Source organism: Nipponia nippon, unplaced genomic scaffold, assembly GCF_047370975.1.
Source record: "Nipponia nippon isolate SJK-2023a ecotype South Korea unplaced genomic scaffold, ASM4737097v1 scaffold_4, whole genome shotgun sequence".
Classification (NCBI taxonomy): Eukaryota; Metazoa; Chordata; class Aves; order Pelecaniformes; family Threskiornithidae; genus Nipponia; species Nipponia nippon.
In genome coordinates this window covers 4,631,073-4,647,187 of record NW_028262358.1, presented here as the reverse complement: position 1 = coordinate 4,647,187, position 16,115 = coordinate 4,631,073, and the positions used below count along the sequence as shown (strand labels likewise).

Here is a 16,115-nt window from a genome sequence, read left to right as displayed (position 1 = left end):
ACGTTATTGAACCCTTTATGTTTGCATTCATAGCTTACAGCATGATCCCAAAGCCATTTTCCAGATTATTTTTTCCCCCTCCCAAATCGTGTCTCACTCTGTCCATTACCATCCCAAGCATGCTATGGCAAAGTATTTCTTTCTATACTCACTCCATCCAGTTCTGCTACAGATTTTTAGCAAAGCCATGGAGAACTTAGCCTCCAGACAAAAAATAAACAGTAATTGAGAGCCTTATATTTCATATGCCAAGAGCTCAGACAACTACCGGGGCAGACCACTTAATAATTGATAAAGAGATTACACATGTTGATATAGGAGCACAGATCTTACTATGTCTCTCCATTTTCCAATTCATTTTTATAACTTCTATTTTAAATAACTCAGCAGTCAGGAATCAAAGGGCTTGTTTTTGTTAAGCTAGTCTATTAGCTTCTGTGAGCGCCATTTCATTTTACAGGTTGCTGTCGTTTAGAGTGTAAGAAAGTAGTTTGGCGAACAATACTGCTATCAAAAATTAACCTCTATATATTGCACTGAATACTCCAGAGTAGTCTGCGGGACTGCTAAGGACAATTTAAACCTTTCCAAAAGACCAGTACTAGTACTCCCAGGTCTTTGCTGTTCTTCCATTTTGAAAACAAACAAACAAAAACCCAAAATAACAAACAAAAAAACCCCACACCCTGTAAAACCCTGCAAAAGCAAACATTTTGCTCAGTTTCTCAAAGACAACTCCAGGCTTAGCTTTTTAGTTCAGGAAAGAAGTTAGGACAATGTAAAAAGACTCTAGTTTTGTGAGCAAAAGTCTGCATTTCTGAAAGGATAAACTTCTTTATGAAGTCTCAAGATAAACACATACAAGAAACCACTATTTTTTTTTTCTTTTAAAGTGTGCAAGAGTTTAAGCATAAGCTTCCCTCCCATACATCTGGCCATAGCACAGGTGAACACCACCTCACAGTGCTACAGAGCAAGTTTCCTTTGGATACCACCAAGAGAACATGGCATTCTACAAATCAAAAGTATAACTTCTGTAACAAGTTTCACTGACAGTGTATTGCTGTCCCAAAATCATAATCAAAGGGAGAGTTTTGCTTCATACTAGGTGATGAAAGCTGCAGAGCTTGTTCCTAGAAGGACATTTAAATACTTCACTATATTATCCTCCTCATAGAAATTAATTATTTTTATAAGTTTTCTACAGCTATTATTTTTTCAAATAGGGAAATAAGGTTTTGAAATGCATACACAGGTATTGAGTACCTTCACTGGACACTGTGGTACAGCATATTTATATAGACTACATAACTCATAAGAGTTTTTCCATATGAAAGTCAGTAAGCACATTCTTCCACTCCTTCAGGTAGCAATGAGACAGGCACCCATAGCCTGCTGAGTTTGCACCACCCCTGACAAGGCAGCCTCTGCCCTGAGATCACCCCTCGTCACATCTGGTAGACAAGCATTCCTCACACAGTTCAACATTTCTCTGATCTGCAGGCAAACCAACCTTGCATGAACTGCACCTTGGAAGGGAGCTGCAAGAGACAGAGGAACACAGCTGCTGCAGCAAGCTGGATACCCCAGGAGTACAGGCACCCTAGAGGGGGGACACACCACCTTTCCAACCTGCACAGGCCTTGGTGGAGGGAACAGGACTGCCTGAGTAAGGGATAAGCCAACATCTCCCCCTTAGTGCTGCCCCTCCCACCCGCTCTCTACAGCTGAGCATTTAACCACCTCGGGACACCAAAGCAGCGCCCCACCCGTAGGCTACACCATCCACCTCACTGACCACTCCCGTCCCAGAGGAAACCTGTGAGGTAAAGCCCGCCATCGCCACACAGCCCCACGCCGCCCCCTCAAACAGGGCCCCACCCGCCAGGCGACTACCCCCATCTTATCGCTGCACCCCCACAGAAATAGCACCTCAGCGGTAACGGGACGCCGCCCGAAGGGCACCTCAGCCCACCCGAAGGGGACGAAAGCCCCTTCTCCCCCCGGACGAGCCCTCCTGCCCCGTTCCCCCCTCGGGCACCAGCCCGCGGCTTCCAACGGCCGCCGCCCGCCCTCCCCTCAGCAGCCCCAGAGGCCGCGCGCAAGCACGCGCGCCACGCCGAACCGCCGACCAACCAGAGCGCGGCAGCACCTGCGCCCGCGGTTTGCGAACTAAAGGCGGGTCCGGCTTTGAGTGACAGCTCAGCTCGGCCTATCAGCCGGCAGCGGCCCGCCCCCCGCCCCCCCCCCCGCGCAAAAGGCTGCTGGAGAGGGGGCGGATCCCCTCTATCTTATCCCCCCCCCGCGGCCGCTCCCTCCCTCCGCCCCTCCGAGGCGCGCAGCGGATGGACAGGCCCCCCGCCCAATAAGCGCGGAGGCCGCTTGCGCGGCGGCATGGCTCGGGACCAATAGGAGCGGCGGCTGGGCGGAGGCCCGAGGTTTCCAAACGCTCCGCGGCGCCATGGGCTGAAAACTAAACCGAGATGGAATCTCCCAGTCTGAACCGGTTTGAGCCGGTTCCGAGTCTGTGGCATTAGGAGGGGGAGACGCGCCGCGCTCAGTCCCCGCCGCCACCGCTGTCTCCGCCGCCGTGCGTCTGACCCGCTCCGAGGGGAGCCTGCAGGGGGAACCGCCGGCCCGCCTGAGGGGGGCAAAGTTTAGTGCGAGCCCGGGGGGGGGTGGGAATGGGGGAGAACTGAGCGCCGGCCAGGCCTCGGGGAGGGCGGCAGCAACCGGGGTAGCGAGAGACCCAACGGCGCGGGCCCGGGCCTGGGCAGCCAGCGACGCGGGAGAGAGAGCGCCAGGGCCCCGCCGAGCCGCGGCCAGGAGGAAGGTAGAAGTTTCGCCCCCGCTACCCGGGGCCTTGGGAGGCCGGAGCCCCGCGCCGACCCCCTTTCCCCCGCTTGAGCGAGCGGAGGGAAGCGCGCCCCGTCTCCTCCGCGCCCGGCGGTGGCGGGCGGCCTTGCTGCTGGGCTGAGGGGAAGGCGCGGAGCTGAGGGGAGCGCCCGCCCGGGGGCCGCAGGCTTCTGCTGGGCGCCCGGTGCAGTCAGGCCAGGGCAGGGGGCGGCGTGGGGAGGAGAGGAGCGGCGCTCATCGTACGCACCCGGCGGGGAGGGGGTGCGCTCGTCTTCGCCCCCCTTCGCTTTTTTTTTTCCCCCCTTTTTTTTTGGGGGGGGGGTGTGTATTTTTGGTGGCGTTTATTTTCGTTTATTTTTTGGCGTGTGGTTAGAAACTTGGCTCACCCACCCCTACTTTTTGAAGGAAGAGGCTGTGAGAAACACCTAGGTAAGTCCGTGCTGAGGGGTGGCGGCGGGGGGGTGTCGCGATGAGTAACGGGGCGGGGGGCAAGGGGGGAAGGTGCTGAGTGGGAGGGGTACGGCCGTGCCCGTGCAAAGTCTCGGCCGTGGAAGGAGAGGCGTTACGGGCTCCTGAGGAGCCCTGAGGGGCGGGGGGGGCGTGCTTAAAATCGGGTTTGGGGTGCGAGCATCCTAGGCCCGGCCGAGCGGCTGAAGGGAGCCCGGAGCCTGCGGGGGGGGGGGGGGGGGGGGGCGGGCGGGAGCCGCTGGTGGGCCGCCTGACCCTCGTTACGAGGGGGCCGAGCGGGCTGGGGGGGGGTGGGATCGGGTCCGGGTAAAAGTAGAGACATAATCTGTAAATTATTAGGAGTGGAAGTTTCCAGAAATATTTTTGTGTGTGTGTGCAGCAGTATTGAAACGTCCGCCTGGATCACGTGGGGGCCCTGTATAGAGCGCAGGGCTGGAGCCGAGGGAGGGAGCCGAGGGAGGGAGGGGCTGCGCCGCCGCGGGCCCGCCGCTCCGCAGGGCCCCGGCCCGCCCGCCCCACCGCCCGGCCCGCCGCCGCCGCCGCTCCTTCCCCCGCCACAAAGCGGTTCTCGCCCCCCTCTCCATGAGGCGGGGCGCTGCCCGGTGGGGGAGCAGCGCGGCCGCGGCTTTGCGGCGGGAGCAGGGGAAGGCCTCCGCGCTGGGTGGGTGTGAGTGAGTTATTTCGGGGGAGCTCCGTGGCGGGCGCGGCCGGGCCGAAAATGAAGGCTGCGAGGTGTGGGGTGGATGTCGGCGAAGCGGTGCGGTTTGGTCTCCGGGGCGGGCACACGTGTGTAAAGCGGCGAGGGAAGGAATCGTTTCATTGCCGTGGCTGGCGTGTTAAGCGTAATGCGAAAGCGTTTGTGATGGGCTCCGCGTCGCGTCGTGCAGCTGGAGGAATTCACAAGTGATGCAACTAATTCGTTGGAAGAGGGTAGCGGGGCGGGAATTCGCTTGCGTTCAGTAGCGGAATTGCATGCTGAGGAACGGGGCAGAGTGACTCTCCGCGGGTTTTTTCTTTAATCGCTGCCCCCAGTGAGCTGGGTTGAAGGTGCTCTAGGGTTCACGGTGAATACTCAACACTTCTTACTATCAAAATGTATGCTTTTATTCCTGTGGACTCCATACTTAAAGGAATCAGGTATATCATAGTAAGCTAACTGTTCTGTTAAACTGAAAGGTCCAGGGTCATCGAGAGTTGGGATAACTATGTAAACAGTGCTGTAAATGCAGTTCTTTTGACCTTCGGTAGATGTCAGATTCTAGCTATGTTGTAGTTCAGACTTTTTTTTTTTTTTTTTTACTTTTTCTCTCCTTTTGTTTCTATTTCCCTCTTTATTGGCAGTGTTGAAGAACTGATTAGTGGAGGTTCTTAGAGCTGAGGTTTAAACCTGTTCAGGGGTTCAGGCATGACGGGGAAAAGAGTGTAGGAGCATAGCAAATGCAAGATCCTAAGCTTCATGTGGGTTCGTTGTTAGGAGTAGGAAATGGAGTTGATTGCAGTTGGTATTGACCACAAAGCCGCCATTTCTGTATTTCAGTTTGTGAGTAGGTAGGTCATTTTGAAGATAATGCTGGGAGTGGCGAAGGGCCCCTATTCAGAACGTTTCCTTTCCGCTTCCATGTGGTTAATAACTTCTCTTGGTCACGTGGCTCCTCGTTTGTGCTCTGAAAACCAGCGAAAGAGGCTTAAATCTGAAATGAATGACCCTACCTGCGGAACGACGTGATTTACGACGTTTATTGTAGTTTGAAAACAGCTTTCCCAGCTCGGGGTTCAGCCATGGAGGCCAGATGTGAACAAAAAGGGGCGTGCCTGAAGGCACGCGTGTCTGGTGGGGGCATAACCGCGCTACGCCAAGGAGCGTATTAAATGGTGCAAGTTCCTTCTGGTAGCGCTGCTTGCTGCCCCTCTGCGAGGTGAAATTTTCAAGTGCCCTTCTGCGTTAGAAGAACGAAATCAGCCTTCCCTGCTGTTTTGTTTCTTGCTTCCATAATTAACGTTGCAGTTTTGAAAACTTTAGGAGTTGGGAGGGGAACAGGACAGATGCAGAATGTTAGTGTTAATTTATTTCGGTTTCTACTTGATGTTTATTTCCTTCTGTTTTTCCAGGTAGATGTTGTAAAAAGGCTGACTGGATGTTGAGATGGAGCCCTGAAAATGATTATGTTAGCGTAGTAATACTGATGAAATGAGTTTTTTTTACTTCAAAATACAATTAAAATGTTTGTTTTTAAAGCTCATATCTTTATAGAAGTAAACGAAACTGCTTGACACTACTTGCAAATACGCATTTCTAAACAAAAGATTTTCCTTGTCTGTATGCTACTGTAGGACTTTCACTTAATTAATAATTACTTGGGTTGAGGCACAGGTTTGTCTTGCTCTTTACTTTTGAGCATGACTTAAATATGTAAGGCATAAAGTGAATTCATACTTACGCATGAAGTTACTTAGGGCAGATCTGACTTCTAGCTTACTCTAAAGGTTGGCCAGGCGTATTGGGGGTGTTTCAGATTGTATCTTTCCGAGTATGCAGATAGCTCTAGTGTAACTTTTTCAGTGACCTTGCAGTTGTCCAGACTTCTGGCTATTTCTCAAGTGAGCAGTTTTATATGAAATATGTAGCTTTACAGCCGATACTGAAAAGGAGGGTGAATGGCAGAAGAGCTGCTGGTAGTGGAGAGGGAAGGAGTATGTGTTACAGTTGCCAGTGATGGTGAGAAGAGGGCAGTAAACTTGATCAGGTGCTTCCAATGTGGGGGATGGTGTGAAAAGGTTAGAGTATAATTTAACTCTCCACAATTCTGTGGTTCCTGGCTTATTTTCTTGCTTTTTGCAATTGCCTTTATCTTGTACCAGTCTCTGGCTGGTAAGCATCTTACACGCACGCTCACAATCACAAACACCCCACCTGACTTCCTTTGCATAATATCGAGGCTGCTATATCTAGGACAAAGAGTTAATGCATGTGTCGCTGGTTTTATGGGACCTGAAACCGCTGGTAGAATTCCATTTCAGTTTGAAGTGGTACACGGAGTTACCCGCTGACTTAACAGTCTCTTCTCAAAGTGCCTTCAAACAGGCAACTTTCTTAGTTTCAATGGTAATTTTTTACTTGTATGTAGTTAACTTGTAAGTTTGGTTCCCCCCCCCGGGTATTTGGAAAATGCCCTCTGGCTAATTTCTTACTGTGTACGTAGCTCACGTTTCACTTCCATAACCGATTGTTTGAAAGCTTTGAGAACAGATATTCTAAATGCACGCATTGGCCTGGGAAACTCAAAATTTGACTGAGATTGCTAGTATGGGTTTTGGTTGTAGTGATGCTAGGTATTTCTGCCAGCAAACTTGCTGTTTTACACATATTTAGGGACTGGTAGGGGTTGATACCTGCTTTGAAATAAGTTTTAGCTTGCTGATAATACATGGCCCACTGACTAGTCAGATTGTTACTATGTGTTAGACCTGTTGAAGACCTTGAGAATTTAGTTGGGGTAGTGATGTGTGAATTTTTCAGAAAGAGTTTGTCCTGCTACTTGCTCAACAATTGAAGGGGTGTTGTGTTCAGTGCCATCTACTACTGCTAACAAAGCTCATCTCATTCAAATGAGATGCTTAAGTTGAAGCACTTGCTTTACAATTACTAATAATAATTTCTTATTAATTAATCCTTTTTTTTAATTTCTCTTGCAGTAATCTATGCCAGCAATTATGACAATGTTAGCAGACCATGCAGCTCGTCAGCTGCTGGATTTTAACCAGAAACTGGATATCAATCTCTTGGACAATGTGGTGAACTGCTTGTACCATGGAGAAGGCGCACAGGTAATGTGGACTTAGAACCTATGTTTATTGACCATGTTTAACCTTATAAAAAAAAAATCAGTTGAGCCAAATTAATTCACTTCAATAAAAATCAGTGATATTAGTGAATTTACCAGTGACTGGAATATCACTGGTAATTCACGTGCCCTGCTTTAAAGGCAGGCCTCATGAATGTTGAAATGACAGAAAAATGTCCGTTTAGTGTGTGTTCATTTCTAGTGTGCCTTCTGCTGTTGAAAGGTATGAGCAAGTACAATTTGGTGAAGGCATTCCTGCTTGCAGCTTGCCTTCTCTGACATAGTTCTTCAGGAAGGTATGAGTTGCCTGTTATTTATTACCATGGACAGGATTGTGAAGCCATAAATTTAATGTTAGCTTCACTGAAGGATTGTATTTAAAAGAAAAACTTTAATTATGTGATTACTGTGTTTGTACTTAAGCGTGTCACACATTTAAGAGAAGAGTTTCTCCTTTCTCTGTCTATTTTTTTTTCCCCATTACTGTTTGTCTGCACAGGTTCTTCTTGCACTCTTTTCTTTGGACTTAGTGCTGATTGTGAAGTCTTAAGTTTAAATTGGGGAAATGTGTGCATTTGTGTGTTTGCATATATTGTCTTGAAAGCGAATTTTGTATTGCTTTTATCCATTTCTTGAACTACTTTGGAAATAAGACTTAAATGTTGAAAGCAAGTATTGCTACAAGGGTGTTGGCATAGTTCCTCTTCTGGCAAGTTTTAATTGTTCATGCTTAACAAATTGGGAGTTTCGGTGTCGGGCATCTCTTGCTAAGATATTCTTGCACAACGATAAGTGAATTAAAATGAGACAAACTAGCTGATGCTTTTCTGTTCCTTACAGCTATTAGAATAAACAGTAATATACTTGCTTATACTTGTGTATCTCTTTAGTAAGCCTTACAAAAGCTTTTTTTAATGTGAATTCCTACAGGTTCTGAAATACCTTGCTGTGTTTTGAAATATTTGCATTTTGAGTTTCCTAAATTCAAGTAGTTACTAGCTGTGGTCTTTTAAATGATCATATGACAGAAAACTGCTTGTAGTTTTTGCCTTGAAAGTATAGAGTTCTGAGTGCTTGTTTTGCAAGTGATATGTTTGTTTACTGTACTGCCTTACAAAATAGGTGGTGCTTATAGTATTGCTTGGTTTGAATGGAGTTTAAAAAGTTGGGAAGGTTTATAAGGAGATTAGAGGATTAACACTAAATACAATGATCAAATTGCCATTGTTCTGGTATTGTGAGAAGCTGCTTCACTTAAAACTGCATTCATTTTCTAAATACCAGAGACTATACTTAGCTGTAAGAAGCAAAAATTAGAGATGTGGCGCTTAACTGGCAAAAGTGAATTATGACATAAACCTATGTTAAATACATGTACTAATATGTATCACTAATGAAAATCTGGTTTGCTATTTTTAGTACCTGTCCAAAGGTGGAGACATATTTCTGTGAGCTCTTACCTCTTCCAAGGAGTTCAAAAGTTCCTGCAGGAAAAAATGTTTCTCTGTGGAGCCTGGCAGCTCAAATCATGACTTAAACGGTGACAGGAATAATAGAAGTTGAGGAAACTAACTATTAAAATTGGGAGATTAACAGTGGTTTGCCTGGAATAGGTTAGGGCAATGGTAAAAAGGTAAAAAAGGTTTAGAATGCAGCCCAGATGGCCCATGCTGAACTTGCTTTCAGATTCACCTGTCTTCTCCTTCTGCTTAGTTCTTAATCTCTGCTTGCAAAACTCTTACCTGTTGATCTCTATTAGGCAAGAAAGCAGCTCTTTTCTGTCCTAGACTTCTACGGTTTTTTTTCTGTTCTTAGCTTTTTATGGTATACTTCTCTGAAAAGAGAGAATGTCCCCAACCCCACCCCAGTGCAACACATGACTAAGGAGACTTCAGACAACTCATAGATGTTTACCTGGACTCATCCCAGACTCTTAATTCCATTGGTCTGTTAGACCTTCGCATGTCCAGAAGGATAATTTGCTAACTGATTTTTGTTTTGGTAGGAACAAAACAGTGAGGCTTCGGTCTTGGTTAAGCATTACTGTTAAATTTATACAGGGTTTATGAAACTACAGGAACTGTTATCCAGAAAAGGGGTTAGTGGGTACGAGAGCAAACTTTTCAGTGCTTGGGAGAAGGATATTGAGCATCTGTATTTTCTTGGTGTTGAAATTTGATCCTGTGATACATCACCAGTATTAGAAGCACTAAGGAGGCCAGTATAAAAACACACCCAGGTTGAACCTGGAAGTAAACCAGCTATTCCTTCCCTTCTACACTAAACTGCATCAAAGTGCTGATTTTTTTTTTTTAAGCTCTGATGTCATGCTGTGAGAATATGGTTGTACTGCTGTTGGACTTAAAAGGAATATTTGTGTGGTGGTACTTCATATCAAATCTACAGGGACTTTGCTAGTCAAAGTCAGTATCAGACTGGGAATTGGTCCACTGTGCTCAATGATATTAAGTAGAGATGCCAGCATTGGACAGATATTTTAGACATCCCTGCTCTTTGCTGTTGTAGCTTTCGATTTTAATTTGGTAAATCCTGTACCCAATTTATCTGCTTCTTTCATTGTATGTATATAGATTTTGGGTCTTGATGGGGTTTCTGTCTTACTGAAAATACATGTTTTCTTACACCGGTTGGTGATTAGCTTAAGTATGTTCTTGTAGCAGACTAGAAATCTGCATAGTCGTAGTAAGTTCTAACTGTTGAAGTTAATCCTAAAGTAAAGCTTTAACTGGTTTGTAATTCCATTGAATTGGCTCCACAGTGCAGTGAAAGAATGAACCAAGTTCTGTTAATTGTGATGTAAAATGTTCGTCTTGTTGGTAAGACAGTGTCTGATGCTTGGAGGTGATGTAAGTTGCAGGAAGATTTGTCAGTACACTGCATTTTTGGAAATAGCTAACATCATTTGGTTCCCTAAAAAATGCTTGTGGACATGCAGGCTTTTGAAAAGGATAGCTAAAATTAATTCAGCTATTTCGGTGTGTAATTGCTTCAGATGAGGTTTTGCAAGTTACTGAAACCATAGTATCTAGTTCAATAATTGGTAATGTCAGTCCGAAGAAAGAACAAACCATTAGCATGACCAACTCCCTTCCTCCCCCCCAATCAGTTTTTATTATTTTGTAAGCTGTTGAATACATCAAGGGATTCCTCAGAAGTAGGAATTGGAGACCTCTAATGCTCTGCTCTGTGGTTCTTCAAAATCAAATCAACAGTTCCTACCTCAACAACGTTGCAGCATGATACAGTACTCCTTAAAGCTGGCATTTTATATGAATGCTTTCAGTAGAACTAGAAAGTTTGGGTGCCCTTGAATAAAATTTTATCTAGATGACTTCCTTGAATGGGGGAAAACTTCATTCCCTAATATGTTTTGCCTGTAACGTGTGCCGTTCTCACACGTTCGCTGCTGGTCTAGATAAATCATTCAGTGTGGAAGAGTGGAAGTAAACGACTGTTTTGCATCAAGGTGTTTTTGGAGTTGGGTTGTTAATGAACTGTCACACAGAGGGAGTCTTAAGGGACTTGTTGCTCCTAATTGAGTTCTGCCTAACTCTTGGATAAGCAGTTTAAAGATGTGTCATATGTTAATGTCTTTACTGACAGTATATAATTTCTTAAATAATCCAATACTAATACTTTTTTTTAATCAAACTTGCTTTTAGCAAAGAATGGCACAGGAGGTCTTGACTCACTTAAAAGAACATCCTGATGCGTGGACAAGAGTTGATACTATTTTGGAGTTCTCTCAGAACATGAATACCAAAGTAAGCAAATTAACTTTTATTTATTTGGTTTTCCTCTTTCTTCCATTCATAAACTTTGAGGAAGGTATCTCATTTTTAGCCACAGACTTTCTTGATTCAAACCACATTTTTTTATTGTCTTGTTCCCAAAGTTGGCTTTAGACAAGAACTGTAACCGGACAAAATATTTAAACCTCCTTTTAAATTGACACGAGTTTTTCTCCTTTTTTTTAATAAAAAAAAAAAAAGGAAGAGCTAAATTGGAAATACAGGTGGTTTTTTTTTTTTTAAGGCACACACAAGCATAATGCCAATTCCAAAGATTGGTGTGTGTCTCTATACATCTGAGTAATGAAAAGTCTCCTAGAGCCACATTTTGTCCTTGGGTAAGTGCTTGGCTGTTTTTGATCATAATGAGAGCCATGTGCATGTAACTGAGGAGAGAATTTGTCCCTAAGTGTATTAAAGACAAAATAGAAACCTTATTAGGCCAAGATTTTGAGCAATGGGCGAAAGTACACACCCCAAACTCTTTGTAGTATGAGATTAGTCTTTACTAACGTGTGGAACACATTTGCTTTGTACTGCTGTTTTAAATCCATCCATCATGGTAGAGACTAAAAGGGGCAGCATTCAGTTTTTTCCTACAATTTTAAATGCTTTACCTAAGACTTCTGAAGTTTGAACCGAAAAGTTGATCGAAATGTGTTTTCACTGTCTTAAGTTGATGATTATTATCTCAAATAACTGACATGCATGTTTTTCTGCTTGATACACGCTGTGTTCGAACAGAAAATGATTGTGTTTGGATGGTTTCTGAAATCAGGCGGTATTCATGGAACAGTTCCATTTTTTTCATTGCTCTCTGAAGTTTAGGGGAAAACAGTATAAAGAACTTCCTCAAAGTGCTAACCTTTAAGTAACAGTGTTTGCCTGTTTGCTTGCCTGGTAAACTTTGCTTTTTATACTGACAGACATTACTAATGTTTAAGTTGATTTATCAACAGTATTTTTAAAAACTCAAATTTGTCTTGTGAAAAATGAGATGATTAGAGGAACAGAAAGAAAGCAACAGGTAAAGAATTCTTCAATTTACATAAATTGCAAATGATTTGGTGCTAAATTTATGCACTATGACATTTGGCTTTTATGCAATCATATTTTTTCTTTAATTAAAGCTGTTAACACTACCTGATATTAATCATAATGTTCCATTATGTTGATTGCTTGTAATAGGAAGAAAAGGGGTGTCTTCCTGTGCAACTGACACAGCTAGGCTTTGACGGCAGGCCTCCACAAGGTCTACCCTTTTGATTCCCTTTAACTGAATTCTGTTCATCAATTGTTTTTGTTTCTTGGGAGGTGGGAGGGAAAGGGATTCGGTGCATAGAATAAGTAATAAGGGTACCATAGAAATTTCTGCCATAGGGATCATGTCATACTTTTTTTCAGTCTTTGCTGTTGCCTCATCTTCATAACTGAGCAGTGAATTGCTATTAGACAATTAGAAATAAGCAAACCAAGAGCAAATGAATTTTGAAAGACTTCTATTTTATGCGCAGTTTAAATGTGTTTGCATGCACTGTTGCAATAGTTGATTAAAAAGTACGCTCCTGAAAGTTGAGGTGGCAGAACTTGTGATTGGTGTCAGTGACTTTTTATTGGGCTTGGTGTATCTCACTATCAGGGAAATAACCAAAAATTAGAACCATCAAATCAAATGAAACTTAAAAACAAAATAAAAAAAACCAGAAAGCCCCTGGTACAGTGTTCAGGCAGGCTGATGAAGCCTTCAAACATGGTATGGCAGGAAAGATGTGTAGGTGAAGACTGTATACAGCGATTTTATTACTGCTGCCATTTCATTTCATGTGTGAGTGTTAGGAAAAATGAGTGTTACTAGTATTGAGGAAGAGATGAACAAGACGCTAGGAGAGGGCAGAATTGAAGTCACGTGTGCAAAAGAATGAGTAGAAACCTAGACAGCATGAACCTCTTCATGGTTTAAGGTACATGAATCTGAATTAGATATTTGAGCAGATAATGAGGGAGAGGTAAATTGCTAGAGGTGTCTGTCCTTTTCTTTGACTCAGGGGAAATACTAAGTGGGGAAACAAAAAGACTAAAGATGAGGTCTGCCCTTAGTTTACGTCAGGATTTTCATTTAAGTTTTGTTTGGTCATCTAGTGCTTTTGTAAAATGAAACTAGACTTGTCATTCTGATCTTAAAAGCCAAATAAGTTGGCTTCTGGAAAAAAGTATGGAAGCAAGACTAACATTTTTGGTTAGCTGTTATCTGAAAGGGCTATTAATACATGTGCCTGTAGAATCTAGAAATTTAACGAGGGTTTAGATTGATTGCTTCGGGAAAGTTAGCGCTGTCTGATACCAATGTTCATACTTTCAACATGGTTAGAAGCTTTTGTAAGCACGTTCTGTATTGTGGGCCTGGATCGGGTGCAGATGGTGTTTATAAATCTATAGCAGTGGCTGAAACCACTTCCTGTGAAGTGAAGCATTTTACTTAAGAACGTTTTCATACTTTTTCCTGTATGAACATTCCCTTGATTTCATTTAGCTTTTATGTTGAGTAACGAAGTATATTTACAGATTAAAATCTAGTTGATAAACTTTGGCTGCTGACTGTGAAGAAAAAAAATGCCTTGCCAACTTTCTGTTAATGCATAATTTTTCTTGGTATCCAAGATTTTGGAAGGTGACAGAATATTTTGCAAATGCAGGATGTACACGTGATGCTCGTGGGAGCTTGGGTCAGATAGAGAAGCAAAGGGATGCAGGTTATGCTAAGATGAGAACAGCAAAAATGGTATTTTAATACAATGTAGTTTGGGACAGTCTACATTGTGTTTTTTAATTAAATTGAAGTTTATATGATCCCTTTGGTTGAAATACTAATGATCCTACTTTGTATAACAACTAACCATTTTAAAGAGGAACTCTTATTCTCAGCCAAACTTTGACCTGTGAAAACTTGAGTTTACCTTTCAGGCATTGATGTGATATTTTTTTCTTCCTAATCCACTGCAGATAAAGTAAACACAAAACTCCCCGTCCCCTTTTCTCTCCTGTCTATTCATGCTAATGGGGTTTTACATACTTGACTTCTTCGATCATATCATCACAAACTTCTTTCCCTGTTACTGTGAGTTGGCAGTAGGGACAAATGGGTGGAGGGACTGGCCTTGCCAATTACTTTGCAAACGTAACAGTTTGGGGTAAGAACATAGGAATGAATTCCTGAAAGGTAAAAGGATTTTCAAGAGCTTATTCACATTTATATTATTCTTTGACTGAGCACAAAAGTTCATCTTTAAATAGTAGAAATAGCTGCCATATTGGGGTGGGCATTGAAATTAAATAAACCTGTGGGTTGTCTTGCTGTTCCTAAAGTAACACACCAGTGAAGTTTGGGAAATACTTTCTTTAGAAAGTGCCAGTGTCAGGACGTGTGATGCTAAGACAAATTTTTTTTTTTTCCAGCTCTTAGAGGAACGATAGGAAGCTTGAGACCATCCAAGCTGCTAAATATTTTAGGAGCCTGGTTGTGTTAATACTTGAACATATGAGCAGTCATTTATGATGCAAATTCATATCTGGCTGCTACTTTCTCTTCTCCAGATAGCCAAAATTGTCTGCCAGAGGGCTTTTCCTTATTTTTTTTTTTCCCCCCCTCCTGGTGTGAGCATGATCAAACAGCAGGACTTAGTATAGTGAAGAATAAAACAAGAAAAAAAAAATGCATGAAACCTCAGTAAATGGGTGAATAGACATATATTTTTAATAAAATTGTTAGTTTAATAATCTTGAAGTCTTAGATGTTAAGTGTGAATGTCTGATTGAATGAGAGTCCTGAAAGTTAATTAGTCCTACAGTAACGTACTCACATTTTGTTCTTCTCCAATTTCAGTATTATGGACTGCAAATCTTGGAAAATGTGATAAAAACAAGATGGAAGATTCTTCCAAGGAACCAGTGTGAAGGTAGGGGGGGATTTTTATCTTTTCCTCTTAACTTTGTGTATTAACTGAGATTTAGACTGCCAGTCCCCATGTAAGTAATTTTCAGCTTCAAATACAATTAGGCTAGTAACTTTTTGTCATGTAATAAGACCATCCGTGCTTTTCCGGATGATGAAAACGTGTCTTTCCCTCTTGTGATAATGGTCTCAGTGGGATGGTGAGCACCTGAAATTCTGCAAATGTCATGGGAAGGTAAAAGGTGTGACTGATGGTTTTGAAACATCATCACTTAGGTGTTGTGCTAACTTACAGGCTAAGCTTATCTGAAGAGGTGTAACTCTAGGCGGATTCTGAAGTTAGGCTTTGAGGTAGAGGTTTCGATTCTCTCTGCTTGGCACGGGAGGCTCAGCTTGTCTGGGCTGCGTATGCAGCCCCACCAGTATGCTGCCATTTTTCTGGTAGACTTTGCGGTCCATCTGGTAGCACGTGTAGATTTATGTGACTCTCTTGAAATTGTAAGCAGTCATAATTATTTAAAAATAGAAACACTAAGTAAATGCAGTCTTACCTATTAATGGTCATTTGTTCTTTCAGGCAGTGAGATACTATAAAGTCTGCTTTTAATTCATGTAAGTGTATACGAAGCTAGATTGCTGTAACTGGAAGCTCAGTGTAGGGCAAACCCCAGTCTTTCGTCACTGCAAGGAATCTGGAAGTCTTAAAATAAATGCTGTGTTATGTTTCTGTTTTTTTTCCCTCCCTCCCTTACAGCTTGCAATGTGTGTTGAATTTCAGACACTAGCTATAGAAAATGGAGGTACCTCTGTGGTGTGGGATTAGTGCTTGTTCACGTAGCTTTCTGTCAAGTTATGATAACTTTGACTTCAAAACATTAAGTACAGCTGCTTTAAATTCTTGACATTGAATCTTGCCACCGTTCTATACTTGGCTTTTTACTAAAAGCTGGGTTTGGAACTCATTAAAGTTATTCCAAATTTCTGTGTTCTGCTGTGAGCTTCTATTAACAATGCTAAGATGTGCTTTAAATTTTAACTGCCAATGCTTAGGTTCTGAAACTGTTAACTAAAATGTAATTGTAAATGTTGATGAAAGCAGATGTTTAGAGGGAGACTTCCACATTTTTGTGATTATTCTTTTCACCTTTCTCCTCACTCCTTCCAACTATAGGTTAACAGATAAAGTGT

At 43.1% G+C, this 16,115-nt stretch overlaps 1 protein-coding gene across 5 annotated transcripts in view; it reads left to right on the top strand.

Moving 5' to 3' along the window:
• The first annotated feature begins 2,671 nt into the window (after positions 1-2,671).
• Positions 2,672-16,115, top strand: part of XPO1 (exportin 1) — a 41,043-nt gene continuing 27,599 nt past the window's right edge. Inside the window, exons 1-5 of one of the 5 annotated variants that reach the window (XM_087775516.1) lie at positions 2,695-2,833; positions 3,262-3,285; positions 7,018-7,149; positions 10,850-10,951; positions 14,859-14,931. In XM_087775516.1, the coding sequence (XP_087631642.1) occupies positions 7,024-7,149; positions 10,850-10,951; positions 14,859-14,931 (301 nt within the window). In that variant the 5' untranslated portion in view covers positions 2,695-2,833; positions 3,262-3,285; positions 7,018-7,023. Of the gene's footprint in view, positions 3,286-3,823; positions 3,986-7,017; positions 7,150-10,849; positions 10,952-12,166; positions 12,231-14,858; positions 14,932-16,115 lie in introns of those variants that run through there. The other 4 variants (XM_087775515.1, XM_087775514.1, XM_087775517.1 and 1 more) reach the window with 4 other exon arrangements.